Raw genomic sequence first — 19681 nt, 5'->3', positions numbered from 1 at the left:
TATTAAACATACTAAATTGTACAATTAATCATTAAAGAATTGGTCATGATTTGGGTAACACTTGTATAAGATTCCTTGGGTACAAACTAAGCAGGTTAAAATATTGCTGCTATTAATATAAGAAATTAATAGTGTTCTTCATGTGGGCTCTTCCCTCATTGCTCTCACAAGTATTCAAAATGATTGGTGCTTGTCATAACATAACTGTTCTAATGCTAGAATAGGAAAATATGTCAACTTAACAGTTATAATTAGTATTTTTGACAACTAGGTTGGTAAGTCGCATTATCTGTTAAATCCTAATTACTAAGAGTTGATAAAACAGTTGTCAGAATGTGTCCACGAGGAGAGAGGTCTTTAAATGTGAATAAAACAAGAGGAGGGTAGGTTCGACTTTGGGGAATTTAGTACAGTTGTCATTAGTCAACAAGGGTTGACTTACCTGAATAATTCAGCATTGCCTCAGGGGCCGTAGTTCTAGAACAGCGGTACATCATCGATTCTTTTCTGTCTCTCCTCTTCTGATTTTTCCCTTCTCTTCTCAGCTCTCTAACCCTGAAATCTCACAAATCTCTCACGTCTCTCTCTAATTTCTCTTTGCTATCAAGTCTCACCAAAAAATCCCCTGTCTGCTTATCTCCTCTTCAAATATATACTTCTGCGTCCCCCTATCTGAGTTTCCCATGACCTATTCTGATTTCACGGGTTAATTACGTGGGGCAAAGAATAAAACTTAGGAACTGTCATGTAATGCGACTGGACACTTAACGGTGATATAGTGTTTCAACGACCGCATCCCCTCGGGCGGTGCCTCCGTAGCCCGGTGGGAAGGAGCAGAGCAGCAGTGCATAGCACACGCTTCTTGGTTAGACCTGGGTTCGAACCTGTCACCACCAAATAAGGAGGATGCGGAAAGGTCAGGGAATGACCACCGCATATCCTGGAGCAAGGCCTTAGTTGCTAATGCTCCTAAAAAAAAAAAAAATGAATAAAACCAAATCCCCTGGGGCGATGATTATTGCACGTGCGAAAACAAAAGTGAAACGCAGCTATCTCCGAGGGAGTGCCGCTATTTTAGTTTATACAGGCTGCGGAAAAAGTATAGGGCACTTTGAGGAATAAATGCTTCTTAAAAGCAAGCAAAAGGGCTAAAAATGAAAGCATTTTTATAATATATACTGTAATATATTTAATCTCAAAGAAATAAGGACATGAATAAAATACGAATAGAAGAAATAAATAAAAAAACACTTTGTGCCTGGATTAGTGGGATGGTTTGTCCAAGTTTTGTTAAATGAAAAGGGGGGGACTTGCCCTACACTTGGAACCTGGTTTTATCCTTCAAAAAATTCTTCAGGTTGGGCATTGAACCAGTCTTTCACAATTACTTTTAGCTATTCACCATCTTAAAATGAAGTCCATGAAGATGACTTAAGGTTTCTGAATAAATATATTTATTGGCATATGTGGGCTGTATCAGTGGTGGGGGGGGGAGAGTTGATTGTTCAAATCTGCATTCATCAATTATAGTTTGTGCAACCCAGGCTTTGTGCACAGGTGCATTGTCAAGGAGAAGCAAAATCCAGTGATGCAACTTTCCTTTTCTTTTTTTTTTTTTTTTCCTGAACTGCAGCTTTTAACTTTAGCATAAGGCTGGCATAATATTCTCCTGTTATTGTGGTTTTAGGTGCAGGGTAATCAATTAACAGCAATCCTTTTGTGTTCCAGAAAACTGAGAGAAACCCTTTTTCTAGCTGATTGTTGGATTTAAATTTTTTTTTTTTTTTTTTTTTTTTTGGGTTGTTGATTCCTTGTGCTTCTGCTAGATTCTTTCTTATTCGAGATTTAGGATCATAAAAATTTTGCCACGTTTCATCACCAGTCACCAAATAAGATAAAAATCTGTCTGGATTAGCAAGAATAAATTTTAAATTCTCTTTTGATGACTCCACCTTCCATTGTTTGTCTTGAATAGAAATTTTTCTGGGAACTCATCTTGTACAAACTTTGGACATTCCCAAATGCCTATGTATTATTATTAAAATGCTTCCATGGGAAATGTTAAGTACTTTTTCAAGTTCAGACATGTTTTAAATATTCTTCTCTTTTCTAAAATTATTTTTCCTTTAACAATGGCAGTTGTTTCAGAATGGATTGCTTTATGTGGTTGACCAGACCATGGATTATACTTAACTGACCCCTGTCCTTTTTTAGCTCTCCTGCAACAGTATCTTGCAATAGTAGCAAAACTGGGTGATACTCCCACAAACACTTAGCCATTCTTTTATGGATTTCTTTAGCATTTCTGCCCTCATTAGTTAAACATTTGATTACCAAATAATGCCTGATTTGCTGTTTATTCATTCTTATTCTACCTACCAACATAAATTAAATTTTAGAGACTGCATAAGACATTGTCATACAAGTTTTTTTTCATGATATTTTATTAATGTGTTATAAGAACTTTTTGACCACCCCTTATACTTCCAGTGATACACATGCCATCAGTTGTGAATACCTATGGTATGTGTACCATAGGTATTCAGCAAATGGTACACAATTCTGAAGGTAGCTTTAAATAATTGGACAGCTGATATAGAATCATTTCAAACATTGTAACTTTGAAACAGCAGTGACTTTTTAGTTGAGATCCAAATGAATTATTAAATTCAGCAACTTTATTTTTCAAACAGTGTGAATATTACATTAGGAGACCAATTCAAAACAACATTTATTTAAGTGAAATTAAAGCCAGATCCTCCACTTTTTCAAGACCTGATGTTTGGCACTTTGCCATGTCATGCTTTCAAAAAAAAAAAAAAGTTAATGTTTAAATTATCTTATTATTTGCAACAAAGATTATTATTAGTTTATATGGCTTAAAGTTGACTATAGAACAGATTTATATAATTTGTTGTATTCAGTATAGTTTTAGGCATTTTTTAAATGATTAAAAACATTTGAATTTGAGTATTAGTGTTTAGTAGTGGCAAAACAATGCAAGGATTATAATATTTAAGTATTTTTATTGAACCCCTCATATCTCTTTATTATATTTTTACTCTCATTTAGATGAATACCTTTCCATAAACTCTCATTATGAATATCTTTCCATAAACTCTCATTATGAATATCTTTCCATAAACTATTTTAAATTTGATTTCATTTAATAATATAGAAAATAATTCATTCTTTTTTTTCTTCCTCTTAGCTTTTTGCAATAGTAGTATTTGGATGTATAGCATCAGAAGGATGGCTGAATGGAGTTTGCCAGTACAACAAAGATACAAATGCTTGCAATTATGGGATTGGTATAGGAGTTATTGCATTTCTTGCAAGTATCGGCTTTATTATTGTGGAAGCATTGTTTGATACTTTCTCTAGTGTAAAGATCCGTCGGCGTGCTGTTCTGGCAGATGTTGGCTTCTCAGGTATGTTGACTGTGCAATTAATCTTTCAAAACAGACAGTCTGGAATATTCTGATCTTATTTTTGGAAATGCAGTATTGAAATATAGTTGTGTATTTTTTTTTTTTTTAATTTTTCTTTCCCCTATATGACACCCTAGCCTTAGTTTAATATTCTAAGTATTCTTAATATTAGCTTAATATTCTAAGTTATATTCTAAGTTTTTGAAATGAACACATGCCCTTAGTCCTCCATGATATGATTTTATCATATCATTTGGAAAGATGTGGGTTTGAATTGCATTAGAAGCTGAAGGCATTATTAAATGCCTTTTCAATCAACTGTAGCTTGCTGATCTCAGACAGAGGGACACTGGTCTGAGTAGACAAACATTTCCAAAATGAAGATGATGATGATGATATTCCCTCAATCATTTATTCCTATGTGTTTGGGTTCAGTCTTAAAATGTTAATTTCTTAAATATTTTTAAGGGTATTAAAACATTTATATGTGGAATATATTAAAAGTCTATTCACAAATTATGTTAGGCAAGAGGGTTTCTCAGAAAAAAACATTCTAATTTATTATATGTGAGGTTGTACAAATATTAATTAAGTATTTTTTCTTAAAAAACATGACTTGAATATGAGCATTTTGTTATGTAATGAGTTCAAGGTACATTATAAAATGTTGTGGGAATATGTGAAAAGTTTATCATGTTATATAATTTATAAGGGGCCCCAAGGAAAAATTTATAGTAACATTTTTCCTGTGATGTGAATATTGAAAGCTTGATAAATTAAAGTATATAGTATATAAAATATCATTTATGCTGTATTATATTCTTGCACAAGAAAATTCAGTTGCTGAATATAACTTATAAGCAACTGGTAGACTGTTTTCATACTTCATACAAATGATTTTCACAATGCTTCTTAAAGACAGCCACAGAATGTAACCATCATACAGAGAACAGATGTTACATGATACACTGTTTTGTCTCAATTGGAGATGACAACAAGAGAAAGAGCAACATTAAGAAATACTGGAAGGTCTGCATTAAATTTAATTGTAATCGGCATTTATTATATGTTGTTTATTTGTTGGTACATCCCTGAAAAACATTTTGATAGTAAGAATGACTATTTTTTAAAAGCAGGTCATCTGGCTCTGAGTTTTTTCAGTGAATTTTCTTTCTTTATGTATGTTATTTATATGTTATGTTAATACAATACAAATTACTTCTGGTATCTCAGGCTGTGTCTGTTTTCAGTAAACTATTTCTTATTAGATTTCAAACTAATTCATTTGGAAGCTGAGCTAGCTATGAAACTTGCAAATGATTTTCTAAATGAAATGCCTTGACAATATTTGGCTCTGTTCATATTCAGGCCTTAGTTTCTCTGTCCTTGTTGTAAATAGTAGCATTACTAACTGCATGGCTGGTTGCTTCCTTATTCTTATTTTGGACCTCTTTCAAGCATTAGATGCTCACTAGAAGAGACTAAAGTTATGCATTATTTTTATTGTATGATATGCAGTAACTGCCTATTTTTATATATACAGTCATACTTTCATATATTCTGAATTTTTATATATTTTCAAAAAGGGCAAATGCCTATTAAAATATAATATGAAAGATAGTATACAAACAGTACAGTAGGCTCCCAATTATCTGAAGTGATTAGGAAATAAGTTTTCTTGGATAATCAGAACCTCAGATAATGTTCAGAATGAAAGAAAATGTTGTAAATGTGACAAAAACGTATATTTATTTACCTACCCACTGTATTCATATTTATAAAAGTTAACAATAGCACGAGAAGATTTGCCAAAAATTTTAATATGTACATAATATCTTTTGAATAAAGTAAAGAAAAGCAATGTGGTTTTTTTCTTTTTCATGTGCCTTCCTAAAAATGTATAAATTGTCAAGCATCTTGTTAGTGAGAGCAGTCTTGTTGTTGTTGTTCCATGTAGTTAAGTAGAGACTCATTAAAATTGACAGCACCTTTTTCATGTTTACTGATAAACTGAAGTTTTTGTTTGATGGAGAGAACAACCCTTTTCTGTTTTAACATTATGGATGCACATGAATACAAATTAGCAAAACAAAACTCCAAGAGGAACATTAAAATTGATTGTAGAGTAATAAATGTGAAGCATTACTAAGTATGACTGTTGAGCTGGTAGGCAGAAAGCAAAGGTGAAGGATGCAGTTTCTGAAAAATTCAAGTGTCTTGTCTACATTAACATTAAAAAATGTAAACAAATGTAATGGATTCCAGTAATATCATTTTGTTATCTGACTTTGATTTCTACAGGTTGTAGAGACTCCAGAACATGTTTGGTGACACTTAAATGTGAGAGAACACATTCGGTGTGCCATAATTTTCGGATTGTTTGAAACAAGCAACATTTTGAAAATTCATGCATAATGGTTCAAAATTAAAAGTTTTTGAAATTCATTGCTAAAAGCAAACACTTATGGCTGCTGAGCTTTAAATCAGAACAAATCTTAATTTTATGAAATATTCATATTATAACTTGAATAAACTTTTCGCTATGAAAAGTTTATTCAAGTGTGTAAAATAACATAACACAAGCAAAGAACAAATAAAACTATATGCCAAGTCTATAAATAAAAGCCAAAGATTACTGCAAAACATTGTCAGTGTGTCAGTATTAAGTAGTTGTTAATTGTGTGCCTTTATGTTTATAACACTTGTTTGTTGAGTACTTAAAAATGGCTGCTTGTATGCATTTCAGCACAGTACTTGGTTGCATTTAACACAGATATGCATTGTGGCACATCACTCTTAGTGCCGTTTTTTATCAGTAGCAGCTCGTGACTCAGATGTTTGGGGGTGCTGCGTCTTAAAGTTATATTAAAATGCTTTGGTTATAAGACATGTAGACATACACAATAATAATAATAAGCAAGTTAAAAATACTACAAAACATTAACCGGATATTTACCATTAACAGACTTGAACTTTTATTTAAAAACAAAATCCATTCTTCGATTTTTATTTGTTGAAAAAAAAAAAAAAAAAAAGATAAATTGCAGCCATTATCAACCCATTGCAGGATGGAAGCCTCCTCAACAATTCATGCTGAGGGAAATGGACCATAATCTGCCACGCTGGTCCAGTGCGGGTTGGCAGATCGATCGTATTCAGCAGTCAGGGGCTTGAACCCCAGTCTACTCAAAGAGCGTGTGCTACTGCACTCCCGCTCCTGACCACTCGGCTACAGAGGCCTGTTGTTGAAAATAGATTAATAACTTTTTCATTCAAGTTTGGTGCACTGTTGACCAAGCTTTTCTCCATTGAAAGCATTGCTTGAGCATTTAGCTTTTTCTGATTCATAGTGCTCCTTAAAAATGTTTTTATTCTTTTTAATGTCCAATGGCAGCGTTCCAGCTCGGAAGTAGTCATCGGAATGGTCAAAAGAACTTTTATGAGTTTTATAAGTTCACCAAGAACTTCAGCTAGATTATTTTCTGAGATAAATTTCAGCAAGTAAGTTAATTTGCAATAATTGTGTAGATCATATCTGCTATAGAAAACTTGTAATTCCGTAAGACGTTTTTCTCTTTCAATCATGGGATATGCCTCAGTAGTTTCCCGTACCTCTTCCATGGTCATTTTCGTACGAAAAATAACAGTTCTCCTTGTTAAGCAATTTAGCAGCAATTAATTGCTTTGTAAAAGAATATCTCTCTCCTATGTCAACACTTATATAGTCACATACTTCCTTTGCTTCAATCATGAGTGTTTTTGAAGGATGTTCACAGTACATTGAATTCCTGATTTTTAGAATGGCATTCTTAAAGTTTTCTATATATTCGTGTATTTTAACTGCCTCAGCTTCTCGAGATTGCATTTGATTATAAATAACTTACATGTGAGGCATTATCTGATTTAAAAGTTCTAACCAGAACTCAAATTTTTCATTACTTAAGGTGTGCAAAATTCCAGTTGCTTCTGAAATTGTCTTATCTGCGTTTGCTGTCTCTTGTAGTCCCTCCATGCACTTTTTTAAGGATTCAAAAATTTCATAAATGCTGTTCACGGTGCGTATATTGAAGTTCCATCTTGTAGGGGAAGGTCAGGCAACACTGCTTTCCATATGCTTTCTGAGAACAGAGAGACTTTGTGATCTCGAGAAAACTGTTGATATCAACATGAGGTTCGAAAAGAATATTCTTGAATCTCGGGTACTACTTGCTGCATTTCTCATCATCGGATTCAGTTGGTGTGCATAGCAGTGAATAAAATGTGCATCTTTGTACACTTTTATTTTAGCCTGCACTCTCCCTTTCTTGCCTTTCATCACACTTGCACCAACAACCAATTTGAACAACAAGTTTTTGAGTATTTTCTTTGAGGATTATGTCTAACTGTTCTAGAATGCACTTCGATATTCCATTTGGTTTTCCAGAGTGAAAAAACCCCAAAAATGCTCAATGTCTCCATTCAGTTCATATCTCGGAACAAATTACCATTTGCATATGTTCTGAAACATCTGTTGTGTCATCAGCCACGACAGCTACGAATGAGGCTTCTTTAATTTCTTTTTTTTATTTCATCCTGGCATATTTGCAGAAAACAGTCAAGAATATCATTCTGAATAGTTTTTGAAATGCCTTTAAATGCTGCATTACTTTCTAAATGGTTCTTTAAATTGGAATCTAATGTACTTGCAAAATTTATTAATCCTCTGAATACTGCTGGATTTTTAGAATCATCTTTTTTGTCATGTCCACCTAAAGGAATTTCATATTGTCCACAAAATTTAATGCAGTCTTTTATTTTAGATAACACCTTATGATTCTTGGTAACTTTTCTGTTATGTTTGTAGATCGAAAGTCTGTAGGCCTCACTAAACTGTTCTTTAATATTTACGCTTTCTAAAAGCGATAGGGAAATCACATTATCAAGATGTTTCTTTGAACACTCATGTTTTAGAGTTTTTTTCTTTCATTCTGTTTATGTTTGTAAAGCCACTTTTTGTCCATGTTAAGTCACCGAACAGCAGTAAACATGGAAAACAAAACAATGCATTTTTAACTTCACAACCACAAAGCCAACTTTTCCTTTGGTACCATTCAGTTTTAAAACTGCGGATATATTTCTTATTATTACTTATTCCCTGCTGAGAAATTTGAATCTTTGCTGTGGGGCAGCCTTCTTTTTTAATTGCATTTTTTTCTTGGAGAGATAATTTTGAAAAACTAAGTTGAAATTTATTCACTGTCACGCAATTTACTTCATGGGGAAGCATGGAGGCCATGATCGAATCAAATTTCGCAAAATCGTGTGTCGTAGAAATAATGTTTTACTTGCACATCACCTCATAATATAACTTAAACTTACCAAGTTCAAGCTCAATTTGCAATTAAGCTGTAATTGCATAATTACACCGTTGAATGTTGCGTATTATTCTATTATATTATTTAGTTACCTAATGGAAATTCGGGCGAATAACAAAAAGACACCGACATTGTGCCTACACACCCATCATGGTCAACGATGAAATCTGTACTGTGCGCTTTACAGGTACTTTAATTCGTTTCACCTATAAAAATATATATATTGGCAAGTTGCCAATATGCTGGTTGCCAATGGCAACCAACTACCAGATATTCACTGGAATGCAAAATGTGTCACTGCCCGGCACACAGTGAGGCCTACGGTTAATTAAACTTCAAAGTTGGAAACGATGTCATGTTTTTATTCATTTATTATTGAAATGATTACTGGAAATAGAGGATGCACATACTATATGCAGGTCCTGTTAATAAAAATATTCATTGTGTTGTATTGTTCTTCACAAATTTTCATATAACTCCGTTCGCTGTATATCTAGATTTAAATAGCTGGGGTTGCTGCAGTGCCTATGGACGAGTTGCCCCTGCGTTTTATGCTTATGTGGCTTACATGTTAATCTATCCCCTGTGTAATTAAGAATCTATTGTATATGTTTTCTGTGATGTGATAATAGCACATTGTAAAACTGATTGTATTGTAGCTATCTAAAACATAGAGAAAACACTGAGTTTCCAGAAAAATTTTCTCTTCCTTTTAAAATTGTAAGACTGGGAAAAATTAGATTAAAGAAGATTACTATTATTTATTTGACATGTAATGGTTGTTTTTTTTTTAATTACAAATGGACTACTGGGAAATACCTGTGCATATCGTTAGAACTCTCACACATAAGAGCTACATGCTGTCGTGAGTTTAACACAAAATTCAAAGCTTAACCAACATCAATAGTAACTTTCAGATGTACTCCAGTATATCTGAAATGATTTTTCCAATAACGAATGGATAATGCTAAACATGCCAAATTACATAAATGTACAAATAAACTCTGGAATTGGACACGTAGTTCTGCCACCAAGTAGGACTCAACCTCATTGTAGGGACACTTCAAGTTAAAGAACAATAGAAATATTTTAACTTGGAGCTGTCTAGAATATGAGACAACCTTGATGAAAAACTTTCACTGTCTCATGCTGTGATAAAAAAATATATTATTAATAAGAGGGTCTTTGGAAAATCTTTAAGAATCGTGGATATTGTGAAAGTTCTGGAACCTAAATAAATTCTGTAGACATGCAGCACTAGCACAAATCTGTGAGATATGGAAATTTACACAGAACATGGATTGGAAAACTGCATGGCTTTAACTCAAAAATGAACAGGTTATGTACATTTTTACATATTTTTTGACATGCACTAAAGCTTGCCATTGGTAGTTTTCTAATTTGCAATGGGCTTTTCATAGAAAAGGCAGCAGCAAAATATTAATACATTGATGAGGTTTTGTAGAGATGTTACATGAAAGACAGTCAAGTAGTCTTTTCTTGTTTTTTTTTTTTTTTTTTAATATAAAGTTAATTGAACACAGTTTTTAAAGACTTCTGATACCCATCCGAGTATTGCACCTGGATTTTGTCACTCATGAGGGAGAGGAAGTGAACTTATCAATGGCTTACAAACAACATTCTGAATTGATCACAGCTTCAGATTGGCTTGCTGGAAGTTTGAATTTGAACCCATTAGGTAACAAGTTCAAATCCAATGTTAAGAGTCTGAAGTGGTTTTGAGGGAAGGAGTGGCCAACTTTCTCATGGATATGGAAATATTCTAGACCTGATCATCACCCGTGAACCAGATGACATTATAGGACTGACAGTACAAAAACAGTAACAGGAAGTGATCATAGAGTTTTAAGTTGGATGATGGGGGGAGGGGGGGGAGAGAGATAGAGAGAGAGAGAGAGAGAGAGAGAGAGAGAGATAGCAGTTGTTAAGGGCAAAGGAGTGGCTTTTAATTTCAAGAAACAAGATTCTGACAGCTTAAGGTGCTACAAGACCTCTATTAACTGGGGAAATAGTGCACAGTACACAAATACATTAGAATTATGGTATACCTTTAAAGCTAGTCACAGAAGCCTTGAAAGTGCATATACCATTAAAAAATAAGCATGGGGAGGATGCTGAAATGGATGAATAGTGAGGTGACCAGTTTAACTGTCTGTTGGTAATTGGTGGGGGTGGAGCTAGAAAATTCGGTGAAGGGCTGAAACTGGAGAGCATGATTGGCCTGGGTTTTGTTCTGAAAGAGATAAAATTAGGTGGGAATATGTTCACCTCCTCCCCCGTGATTGATTCCTTTAGTGCCTTGTATAGCCATGCTTGAAGTCTTTGATACCACAAAAATGCAATATCCTTGTGAACTCCTCTGACTTCAGATAACCATTCTGGAATATAAATTTATTTTAAGCACACTTTCACATTGTGCTCCTTTGCAGTGATTGAAGAATCAGCAGTAATATGCATACCGAAACATGCAAAAGCTGGGTATTCTATAGTTCTTAAAAAGAGTCAACATAAATCAGAGAAGCTACCAGTCCATCCCACCCAGGATTGTCTCTATCCCATTGGGGGCCCCTGGCACTTCGAACTTTTGAGGGGATCTCCCACTCTTTTTATAATTAATATTTGTTACTTCATTTATAAAGAGCTCTCTACTGTGTTAAGGTATATGCAACTCTTACTACCTGTTGGTAATTGGTGGGGGTGTCTGGGAAGGAGATAATACATGGTTTTATATAATTAGAATTTAGTTGAAAATGAGGATTCAGTTAGATGAAAATAAAAGTCACTGTTACACCACAATTGTTGTGTAACAGTGTCTTTTATTCAAATGAAGGTGGTGTGAATTAGTTTTAAAAATGTTTACTGAAGTCGGCTGTTAGCTACATTCAATATTCTGCTGAATGTTGAAATATTCTTTGTGTGGATGGGAGACTTCAGCCTGGACCCCAAACTCAAAGGATGGTCTCATAGTTTTTGTAATAGATTTCTACTCAATAATTAGCACATTTCAACATAAGAATGCTGAACATGGAAAAGCATTCATTAAATGAAAAATATGTTCTAGTTTTGTTCTGTTGAATGCTTTGACTTTTTTTTTTTTCACTTTTTTTGTTGTTGTTTTCTTCCTGTTTTGTTTTCATGTGTGTGTGGGTTTTTTTTTTTTTTACCTCTATACTTTTGAGTGTCTGATCATAACACAGAACAGCAGTGTTATAATTTTAAAATATTTTATAACAGAATGCTAATTTTTAGCATAAACATTTTTTAAATATTTAAATACCATAACATAAAATAGTAGCTAATTAATTTGATATGTTTTATAGTATATTAGGCTTTACAAAAATGTTTTATTTTATTACTGTTCTGTTGTGATTAGCATGCTGTGCATTTCTATGGTTTGTTGGTTTCTGCTATTTGTGTGATGCCTGGAGAAATTCATCACATCCAAAAGGAGGATATGGAGTTAACAATTTAAGGGCAGCTATTGCTTTCAGCTTTTTCTCTATCTTCACTTGGGTAAGTCTTTTGTGCAAGTCTTTAATGTTTTTAGCTTATGTAGATGCAATAATAGGGTACAGAATTAATTATAATGTATTAAATTTAACAGTAATTTCATATGTACTGAAACCGTCAGTGAACATTTCAAAGTGTCATTGAAAAAAAAATTATATATATATGTACAGCAATACCTCGATTAGTAAGGCTTCAAACAGCACGGGTTTCACTATAACACGGTTTTCAATTAAGTTTAAGTCAAATTTATTGTACATATTAAAACTCATTCAATAGCCTAGACAGTTACTATACACGTATGCTGCGGTGCCAACTGTATTGTCTACCATGCACATGGTACTTTAGCTCCCTTCAGGCAGTCAGCTGCAACGTGCAACAGTGTTCAGTATTCTTAATTCCATCCTGACGAGACAACATGATAGTTTTTCAAACTTTTCATTTCAAAATTTATTTTTTACCCCTTTAAATATGATCGAAAATATATCTGCATCTTGGCTAGAAATCACTGCCAACAACATGCGTTCTGTTTGGCAGCATGTTTTGCACCATTTGGTTTCACTGGTTTTGAATCGCAAGTTCAGATAATTTCCGAAGACATTGTGAAGGTTGGAAAAGACTTGGGATTCGAAGCTTCGGACACTGCCAATGTATGTGACTGCATTGACTCACATGCAGATGACTTAGATCAGTGGCCTCAAACTCAAATTGCATGCGGGCCAAATGCACGATCTGAAAGCAGCTGACGAGCCGTACGTTAGTTTGTCTCCATTTATATAGCAATATGAACTGCGCAGCTGTGCATCCAGCTAACCAACTAGTTACTGACTCAAGGAAAATATATATCAGAAGTACTAACTCAATAGAAAAAATCGGAAACACCACAATACTGAAGCGCCACCAACTGTCGGCTGGTGAACTAAATTTACTGATTGTACCGATGTGGGAAGTTCTCCCACCTTACCCTAGTCACGTGGCCTGGCATACAGTGACAAAAACAAAACCCCAACCTATTCATTCTATCTCTTTTTCCTTCAATAGCAGTCGCGCACATAAGCTAAGTCCATATCTCTATGTCTCTAAAATTATAAGCACCGTATTTACAACAAATACATAATTGAAATGTATTCGCGGGCCGTGTAAAATTGCTTCGGGGGCCGGATTGGGCCCGCAGACTGCCAGTTTGAGACCACTGACTTAGATGATGCAACTCTCCTTTAAATTGACGAGCAAACTGCATATGCAGAAGAGGAAAAAGATTCTAAAGTGAATAACACTGAAGTGCCACCAAAACAATTTTCAACAGAAGAACTGGAGAAAGTTTTTTGGGGGTGGGGTTGACATGGCCTGCGAGGCGATTAAGGACGGAGATCTGAATGTTGAACGTAGCATCGAGATATGGCAAATCTTACAAGACTGGATTCGATGTTACAAAGACACGTACTTCGAGAAAAAGAAGAGACGGCTCCACCAGACTTCATTATTGAAATACTTAAATAAACAACTGTTTTTTTTTAAAGCTTTTTACTCATCTCTCATGATGTTACCTTTTCATTAATAAAATTTTTGCAATTTTTTTTTTAAATTTCAAATCCTTTTAATTGGCTATCAAGTGCAAATTGTTTATAGATTTATTATAATTTGTTTGTAGACTGTGTTTCTCTGGCATGCATTCAATTAAAACCCATTATAATTATACCTCAATGAGCACGGTTTCACATAACACGGAATAGTTTCGGTACCAATTATCAGTGCTATGCGGGGTATTGCTGTGTGTGTGTATATATATGTATATATATATGTATTCAATGATAAGTGTTTATGTTGTTAATATTCTTTATTATAATCTGCTTCTGCAATCATGCACATGTTCTATTGTGTACTTTTAGGTGGTCTGTGTGTTTGCTTAGATTCCTTGAATTACTGAAATAATTTTTCTTTAATGTTCTGTTTTAATTTTGGGAATGGGCAGATCAGCCAATTAGTATTAGTAGTAGCAAATGATGCAAGAAAGCACGCTTATAGAGCATCACCCCAAAAATGGGGGGGGAACCCACTTCACCTGACCATCCTGTTATTCCATGAATTTATTGAAACTGCCTACTTCCACGACAACAGGTGGAAGTTTGTTTCAACAATCAACCAGCTGCTGGTGAAGGCACACTTCCTCACATCTATCCCGCAACCATCCTTCCTCAATTTGAATTTATGCCCTCTCGTGTGTAATCTCAGCAAAAGGAAGACTGCCATCGACATTGAGCTTGTTCAATCCATTCAAGGCCTTAAACTTCAATGAGATCTCCTTGTAGGTGCCTAATTTCCAGATGCTGCAATCTCATTGCCATTCTCTGCACCTGTTCCGGCAGATCTACATCCTTCCTAAAATGAGGCGTTCAGACCTGTACATAGTACTCAAGGGGATAATCACCTCCTTATCCTTGCTAGAAAAGTTCCTGTATGTCATTGACAAAACCCTATGAACTGTCCTCGCAGACTGTCTGCATTGCTCGGAGAATTTCATATCTAGCTCCACAGTTACTCCCAAATAAGATGAGTGCATCATGACAGGAATGTTTCTCTCAATCGAAGTTGTCAGGCTGTGATTGATATGTGACATGCCACATTGCCACACTGAAGAAACCAACTATTTTCCTTTTTTTTTTTTTTTTTTGGGTCATCATTTGTTGTGAATTTCATCTCTCTACTCTTTTAAAAGTTCTTGGTAGTAGGTTGAATTAACAGTGACATCTTGCGGAACATATTTCTGATACAATTCTCTTGTCAAAAAATGCAATCAGCATTATCTTCACATGTGATTTTGATTGCCGTACCTTTTTATCATTGCTATCCAGTTAAAACTTTACTAACGGATTGTCAGATTTTAAAAGGGGGTAAGGTAAAGAGAGCATTATTATTCATGAGGAATAATGATATTAAATGCACACATAGTGTTAATATGTTGGATAAATATGAGACCATGAAATTTTTCAGCAGTTCAGGATGTTTACAATTCTGCACAGGCACAACAGGAGGGACTATATACTGAAAACTTTGTAGGTTAACACTAGACGTGAGGAAATATGCAAGGCTTTTGGAAGACAGTTTTCATCAGCATATCCTGCCCTAGTAGGTAGAAGGAATGTCTTGTCACTATCACTGAGGAGGCATTAAAGGTTTAAAGAAACTCTCCCTTTAAGGCCCCCTCAGTGATGTTACCACTGTTTCTTCTCCTTAGGGGGAACAGGGTTAATAGTATTAGTATTATTCAACCTATGCAAGGAAGCTTAAGGCTTTTTCTGCACCAGCAAAAAAAAAAAAAAAAATTAATTAATTAATTAAATAACATAAAATTAAACTGCCTGTTTGACTCTCTCTTCCCACTATAGACAGATATTTAAAGAACGTTCTTGTTTAAACTCCTTTGACCTCATGAGCATGAGGTCAGAGGAGTTTATAATTAATTATGTCAGTGAATGCAATCATCAACCATATTTAACAATCATGCAGACTCAAACCATGGTCCACTGAAATTTCTGTGCATTACTGCACTCTTCTTGTTTACCACTTGGCAATATATTTTTATGATACTGATTGAAGTAATGTTTGCACACATCTCAAGTGTTCTTGTTTGTTGCTCACAACACCTGATATTTGCAAGATGTGCTATGGGTAGTGATGTTTTAAATGAACAGGAAGCTATTGCTAGGGAAGCAAGCCGAAATAACTTTAAGGGCTTTGTCAGGGTGGTAAACTATACTTGAACATCTAGTATAATGTAAGAGTATCATCAATAAAATGAGTAAATTCAAATTTCTTAGGGCAGTTAAATGCTGACATGATAGGGCTACTGGAAATGTGGTGTTGCCCAGAACTACTAGAGGATGATGAGGTTCATTATGGTAAGTATAATGTGCTTAGGAAGGCTATACAAGGTGGAAGTGGCAGTAGTCCTTTTATGGATGGGCAGAGTTGCAGCATATCTTCAGAAATCCTTCCTGCTAAATACATTCTTGAAAAATTGTCTTCGTTTATCAGACTATTTCTTTATAACAGTTTTTCTTTTACTTCCATGTTGATAATAACACTAAAAAACATCTTTAGTTCATTTAGTTAAACTGAAACCGTCATATCATATCATATGGAACAGTAGGAAACTGCCTTATTTATAAGTTTCCTTTATTTTTCCCAAATTTCTTCATGGTCTAGCAATTTCTCAATTTTGTAATTTTAGTAATTTTAAAATTTCTCAATTTTAGTAATTTTGTCATGAGAAAGGGCTTTCCAAGATGTTGACAGCATGCCTAAATACTTCACTCTATCACAAAGTATGTTACTGTGACTTAAAAGAAGAAAAAAAAAGAAACAATGCTGCCTGTACTTAACTGCTCATCGACTTAGTTTTTTAAAATTATTTAGAAGAATGGATGACAGTACAATAATTTTGGCAGCACAGCAGGAAAACAAATTTTATAATCAGAAATGCAGAGACTCTCAACAGCTACAATGTTTAGACTGGTGGAGGACAAAAAAAAAAAAAAAAAAAGCTACCTGCTATTAGTTTACATGAAGTATAAATGGATGGCAGTACAGTTAATTGAGCCAGCACACCAGGAAAACAAATTTAATAATCAGAAATGCCAACAGCTGCAGTATTGAACTTGAATAGAATTGGGGGGGGGGACTGCATGCTGTTAACAACAATATTAAACATCAGTTTAGTTTTTTCAGATACATGAAGTATGAATAGATGACAGTACAGTAATTGAGCCAGTACTTTGGAAAAAACAAATTTAATAATCAGAAACACTGATGGTCATGCCACCACAACATCTGACTGAAAAAAGGCTACAAAAACAAAAATACTGCCTACCATTAACAACTGAATATAAACATCAGTAAACATTGATTTAGCTTTTCAGATTGTTTATACGAAATATAAATAGCTGGCAGTACAATAACTCACCAGCAGTGGGTGGTTGGGGGGGATACTGTAATTGGTAATGCCAATAGTAATTGTGGCCATGCCATCAGACTGTTCTGGCACCACTCTTTCTTCATTTTCATAAATGACATTGATGGAGAGACAGAGAGCACAATGTCAAAATTTGCAGGTATTGTGAAGATTGAATGACTGGTTAATAATAATCTATGTTAAGATGTTCTTCAGGGTGACTTGGATGGGCTTAAAAGATGTTGAGAAAAGTGGCAGCTATGGTTTAATTAGTGAAGGCTTTTAATGTAAGGATTTATAATTGGGGAATAGCAACTCCAAAGTAGCTTACCAACTTGGTGGGATTGAATTAAAAAGAGTAGAGAAGAAAGGGATTTGGGAGTTATGATTTAGTTAGGTGTGAAGTTCTCCAAGCAGTGTAGGCAGATGGCAAGGAAGGTCCATGGTGTCCTATCATGATTTATTGAACATTTTGCCTGTAGAGTTAGTTAGGTCATATTCCCATGATTTATTGAACATTTGCCTGTAGAGTTAGTTAGGTCATAATTCCCATGTAGGACATTTGCAAGACTGTACTTGGAATATTGTGTCAAGTATGGAAACCACACCAAAAAAATACATCGGGCTTCCTGAAATGGTCTAAAGACTGGCAATCTGCTTGGTGAGGTCTGTAAAAAACACCCTTATGAGGAAAGACTTGAAATATGTAGGCTGCAGGGCTGACAACCAACATCCTTAGAGGGGACCTGATTGAGGGTCTATAAGGCTCTGAGAGGAGATAGTAAAATGAACGAAGAAAATTTTTCGTTGTTATATTCCACAACTAGAGGCCATAAATTAAAATTGCAGGGAAAGAGAATTAGAATAGATCATAGGAAAGTTTCTTTTAGCTACAGAGTTCATTACTGGGATAAGTTACCTCCATAGGTAGTTGAGGCTGGCAGCTTGGGTAAGTTCAGGGGTCAGCTGGGTGGTTTAATATGTGTAGAGAAAAACAGTTTATTTTCCTTTTTCATATAAGTTCAGTACCTTGCATTGAACTACTTCAGATAAACAGACCAAAATTTTTATTATTTATTTTTATATATTCTTTATTTACAGTTTTGGCTAGTGCAGCAGAAGCCTGTCGCTTCCTTGCATTATATGGCTTAAAGAAATACTAATAACTAAAATCTGCTTTTTTTTTTTTTTTTTCATTATAGCATCATATCTTTAAACTAGAAGATTTTGTAATTTTGAGTACATATGACAAACGTTAAAAAGTTCGTTCAAAGCAGCTTTCCATTGGCTGGCATGTGATAGTGAGTTAAAACTCGTGTGCTTATTCTGAAAAATGTCTTGAGCCTTACAATCTTTTAGCTGCTGTTCTAAAATCATTCATTGGACTTTTTGATCAAGCATTGTTGAAATACAATTTTTTTTTTTTTTTTTTTTTTTTTTTTTTTAAACATTAAAATTTGATTCTGCTATCTTTTTGTTATTCTATCTAGTGAAAATATATTTTGTGTGGGGACTCAACTTGAAATCTGGTTTTGAAAAATAAAGATGTTAAAACCATATTTTTGATATTTTGTTATTTAGTGTAAATAACACTAAATAACAAAATTTTGTATTTTTTTAATATAAATCCAAAATAGTCCTTTTAAGTATACTTAGTTACATAATTTTGCATTTTCAGTAACTTGCATGTGCATTGAAAGATTTTTAATTGGCTTTTATTTTATTGTTATTTTTGTTTACATTTTGTATACATATATACTGCTCATTGAAATTGGCCGACCTATGAGCAGATACGTATATTTAAAACTTTGTATGAATGTTTGAGATGTAAATTTATATATGAATTTCTTTTTAAGACAATTGGCATAGTAAAAGTGGAGCCATGAGGTTGGTATTTGTATGTGTGGTAGTGTCATTGCTTGTTATAGATGTTTAAAGCATTGACCTGTGTCTAGTAATGAGAGTAGAGAATGAATATATTATCCAAAATGAGACTTTGTACTATGTAATAGGCTAAGAGCAGTCTAAGTACACATAATGCTACAAGAGTTTTGTAGCATTATGTGTACAGTCAGTTACATCAGGTTTCATTTCATGAAATTACTGGTAAATGCATTTCATTGGTTTGATAAAATTTTGTGATATTGTTTAAGCTTAGTGATAACCAGCGCAGTCTTACCAGGCTGTAGTAACGAATTGATAACATCACTTGTCAGATTTTGAAGGAGTTAATATTAATTTGTTAATATGGTGTTTTATTCTATTACAGTACTCCCATCACTTGCTGATCTCTTGTATACTGCACATTTTCACAAGTTTTAGCTTGTGAATTTTTTAACAACTTTGCATTGGACTTTTTAACTACTTTAAATAAACTAACCAAATTTTGTGCAGTATTAGAAAAATAAAAAGCTTCC

The 19681-nt window shown here is 34.1% G+C and overlaps 1 protein-coding gene across 1 annotated transcript in view; it reads left to right on the top strand.

The window, feature by feature from the left end:
* LOC150076816 (synaptogyrin-1-like) overlaps positions 1–19681 on the top strand; it is a 78000-nt gene that overhangs the window by 43869 nt on the left and 14450 nt on the right. The window contains exons 2-3 of the mRNA XM_090386992.1: positions 3212–3431; positions 12180–12319. Of these exons, the coding sequence (XP_090243118.1) occupies positions 3212–3431; positions 12180–12319 (360 nt within the window). The remainder of the gene's footprint in view (positions 1–3211; positions 3432–12179; positions 12320–19681) is intronic.

The sequence above is a fragment of the Mastigoproctus giganteus genome, chromosome 12, assembly GCF_048544385.1.
Source record: "Mastigoproctus giganteus isolate SK-2022 chromosome 12, ASM4854438v1, whole genome shotgun sequence".
NCBI classification, from domain to species: domain Eukaryota; kingdom Metazoa; phylum Arthropoda; class Arachnida; order Uropygi; family Thelyphonidae; genus Mastigoproctus; species Mastigoproctus giganteus.
Note: the sequence above shows the minus strand (reverse complement) of the source record. Positions and strands in the feature narration are given on the sequence as shown.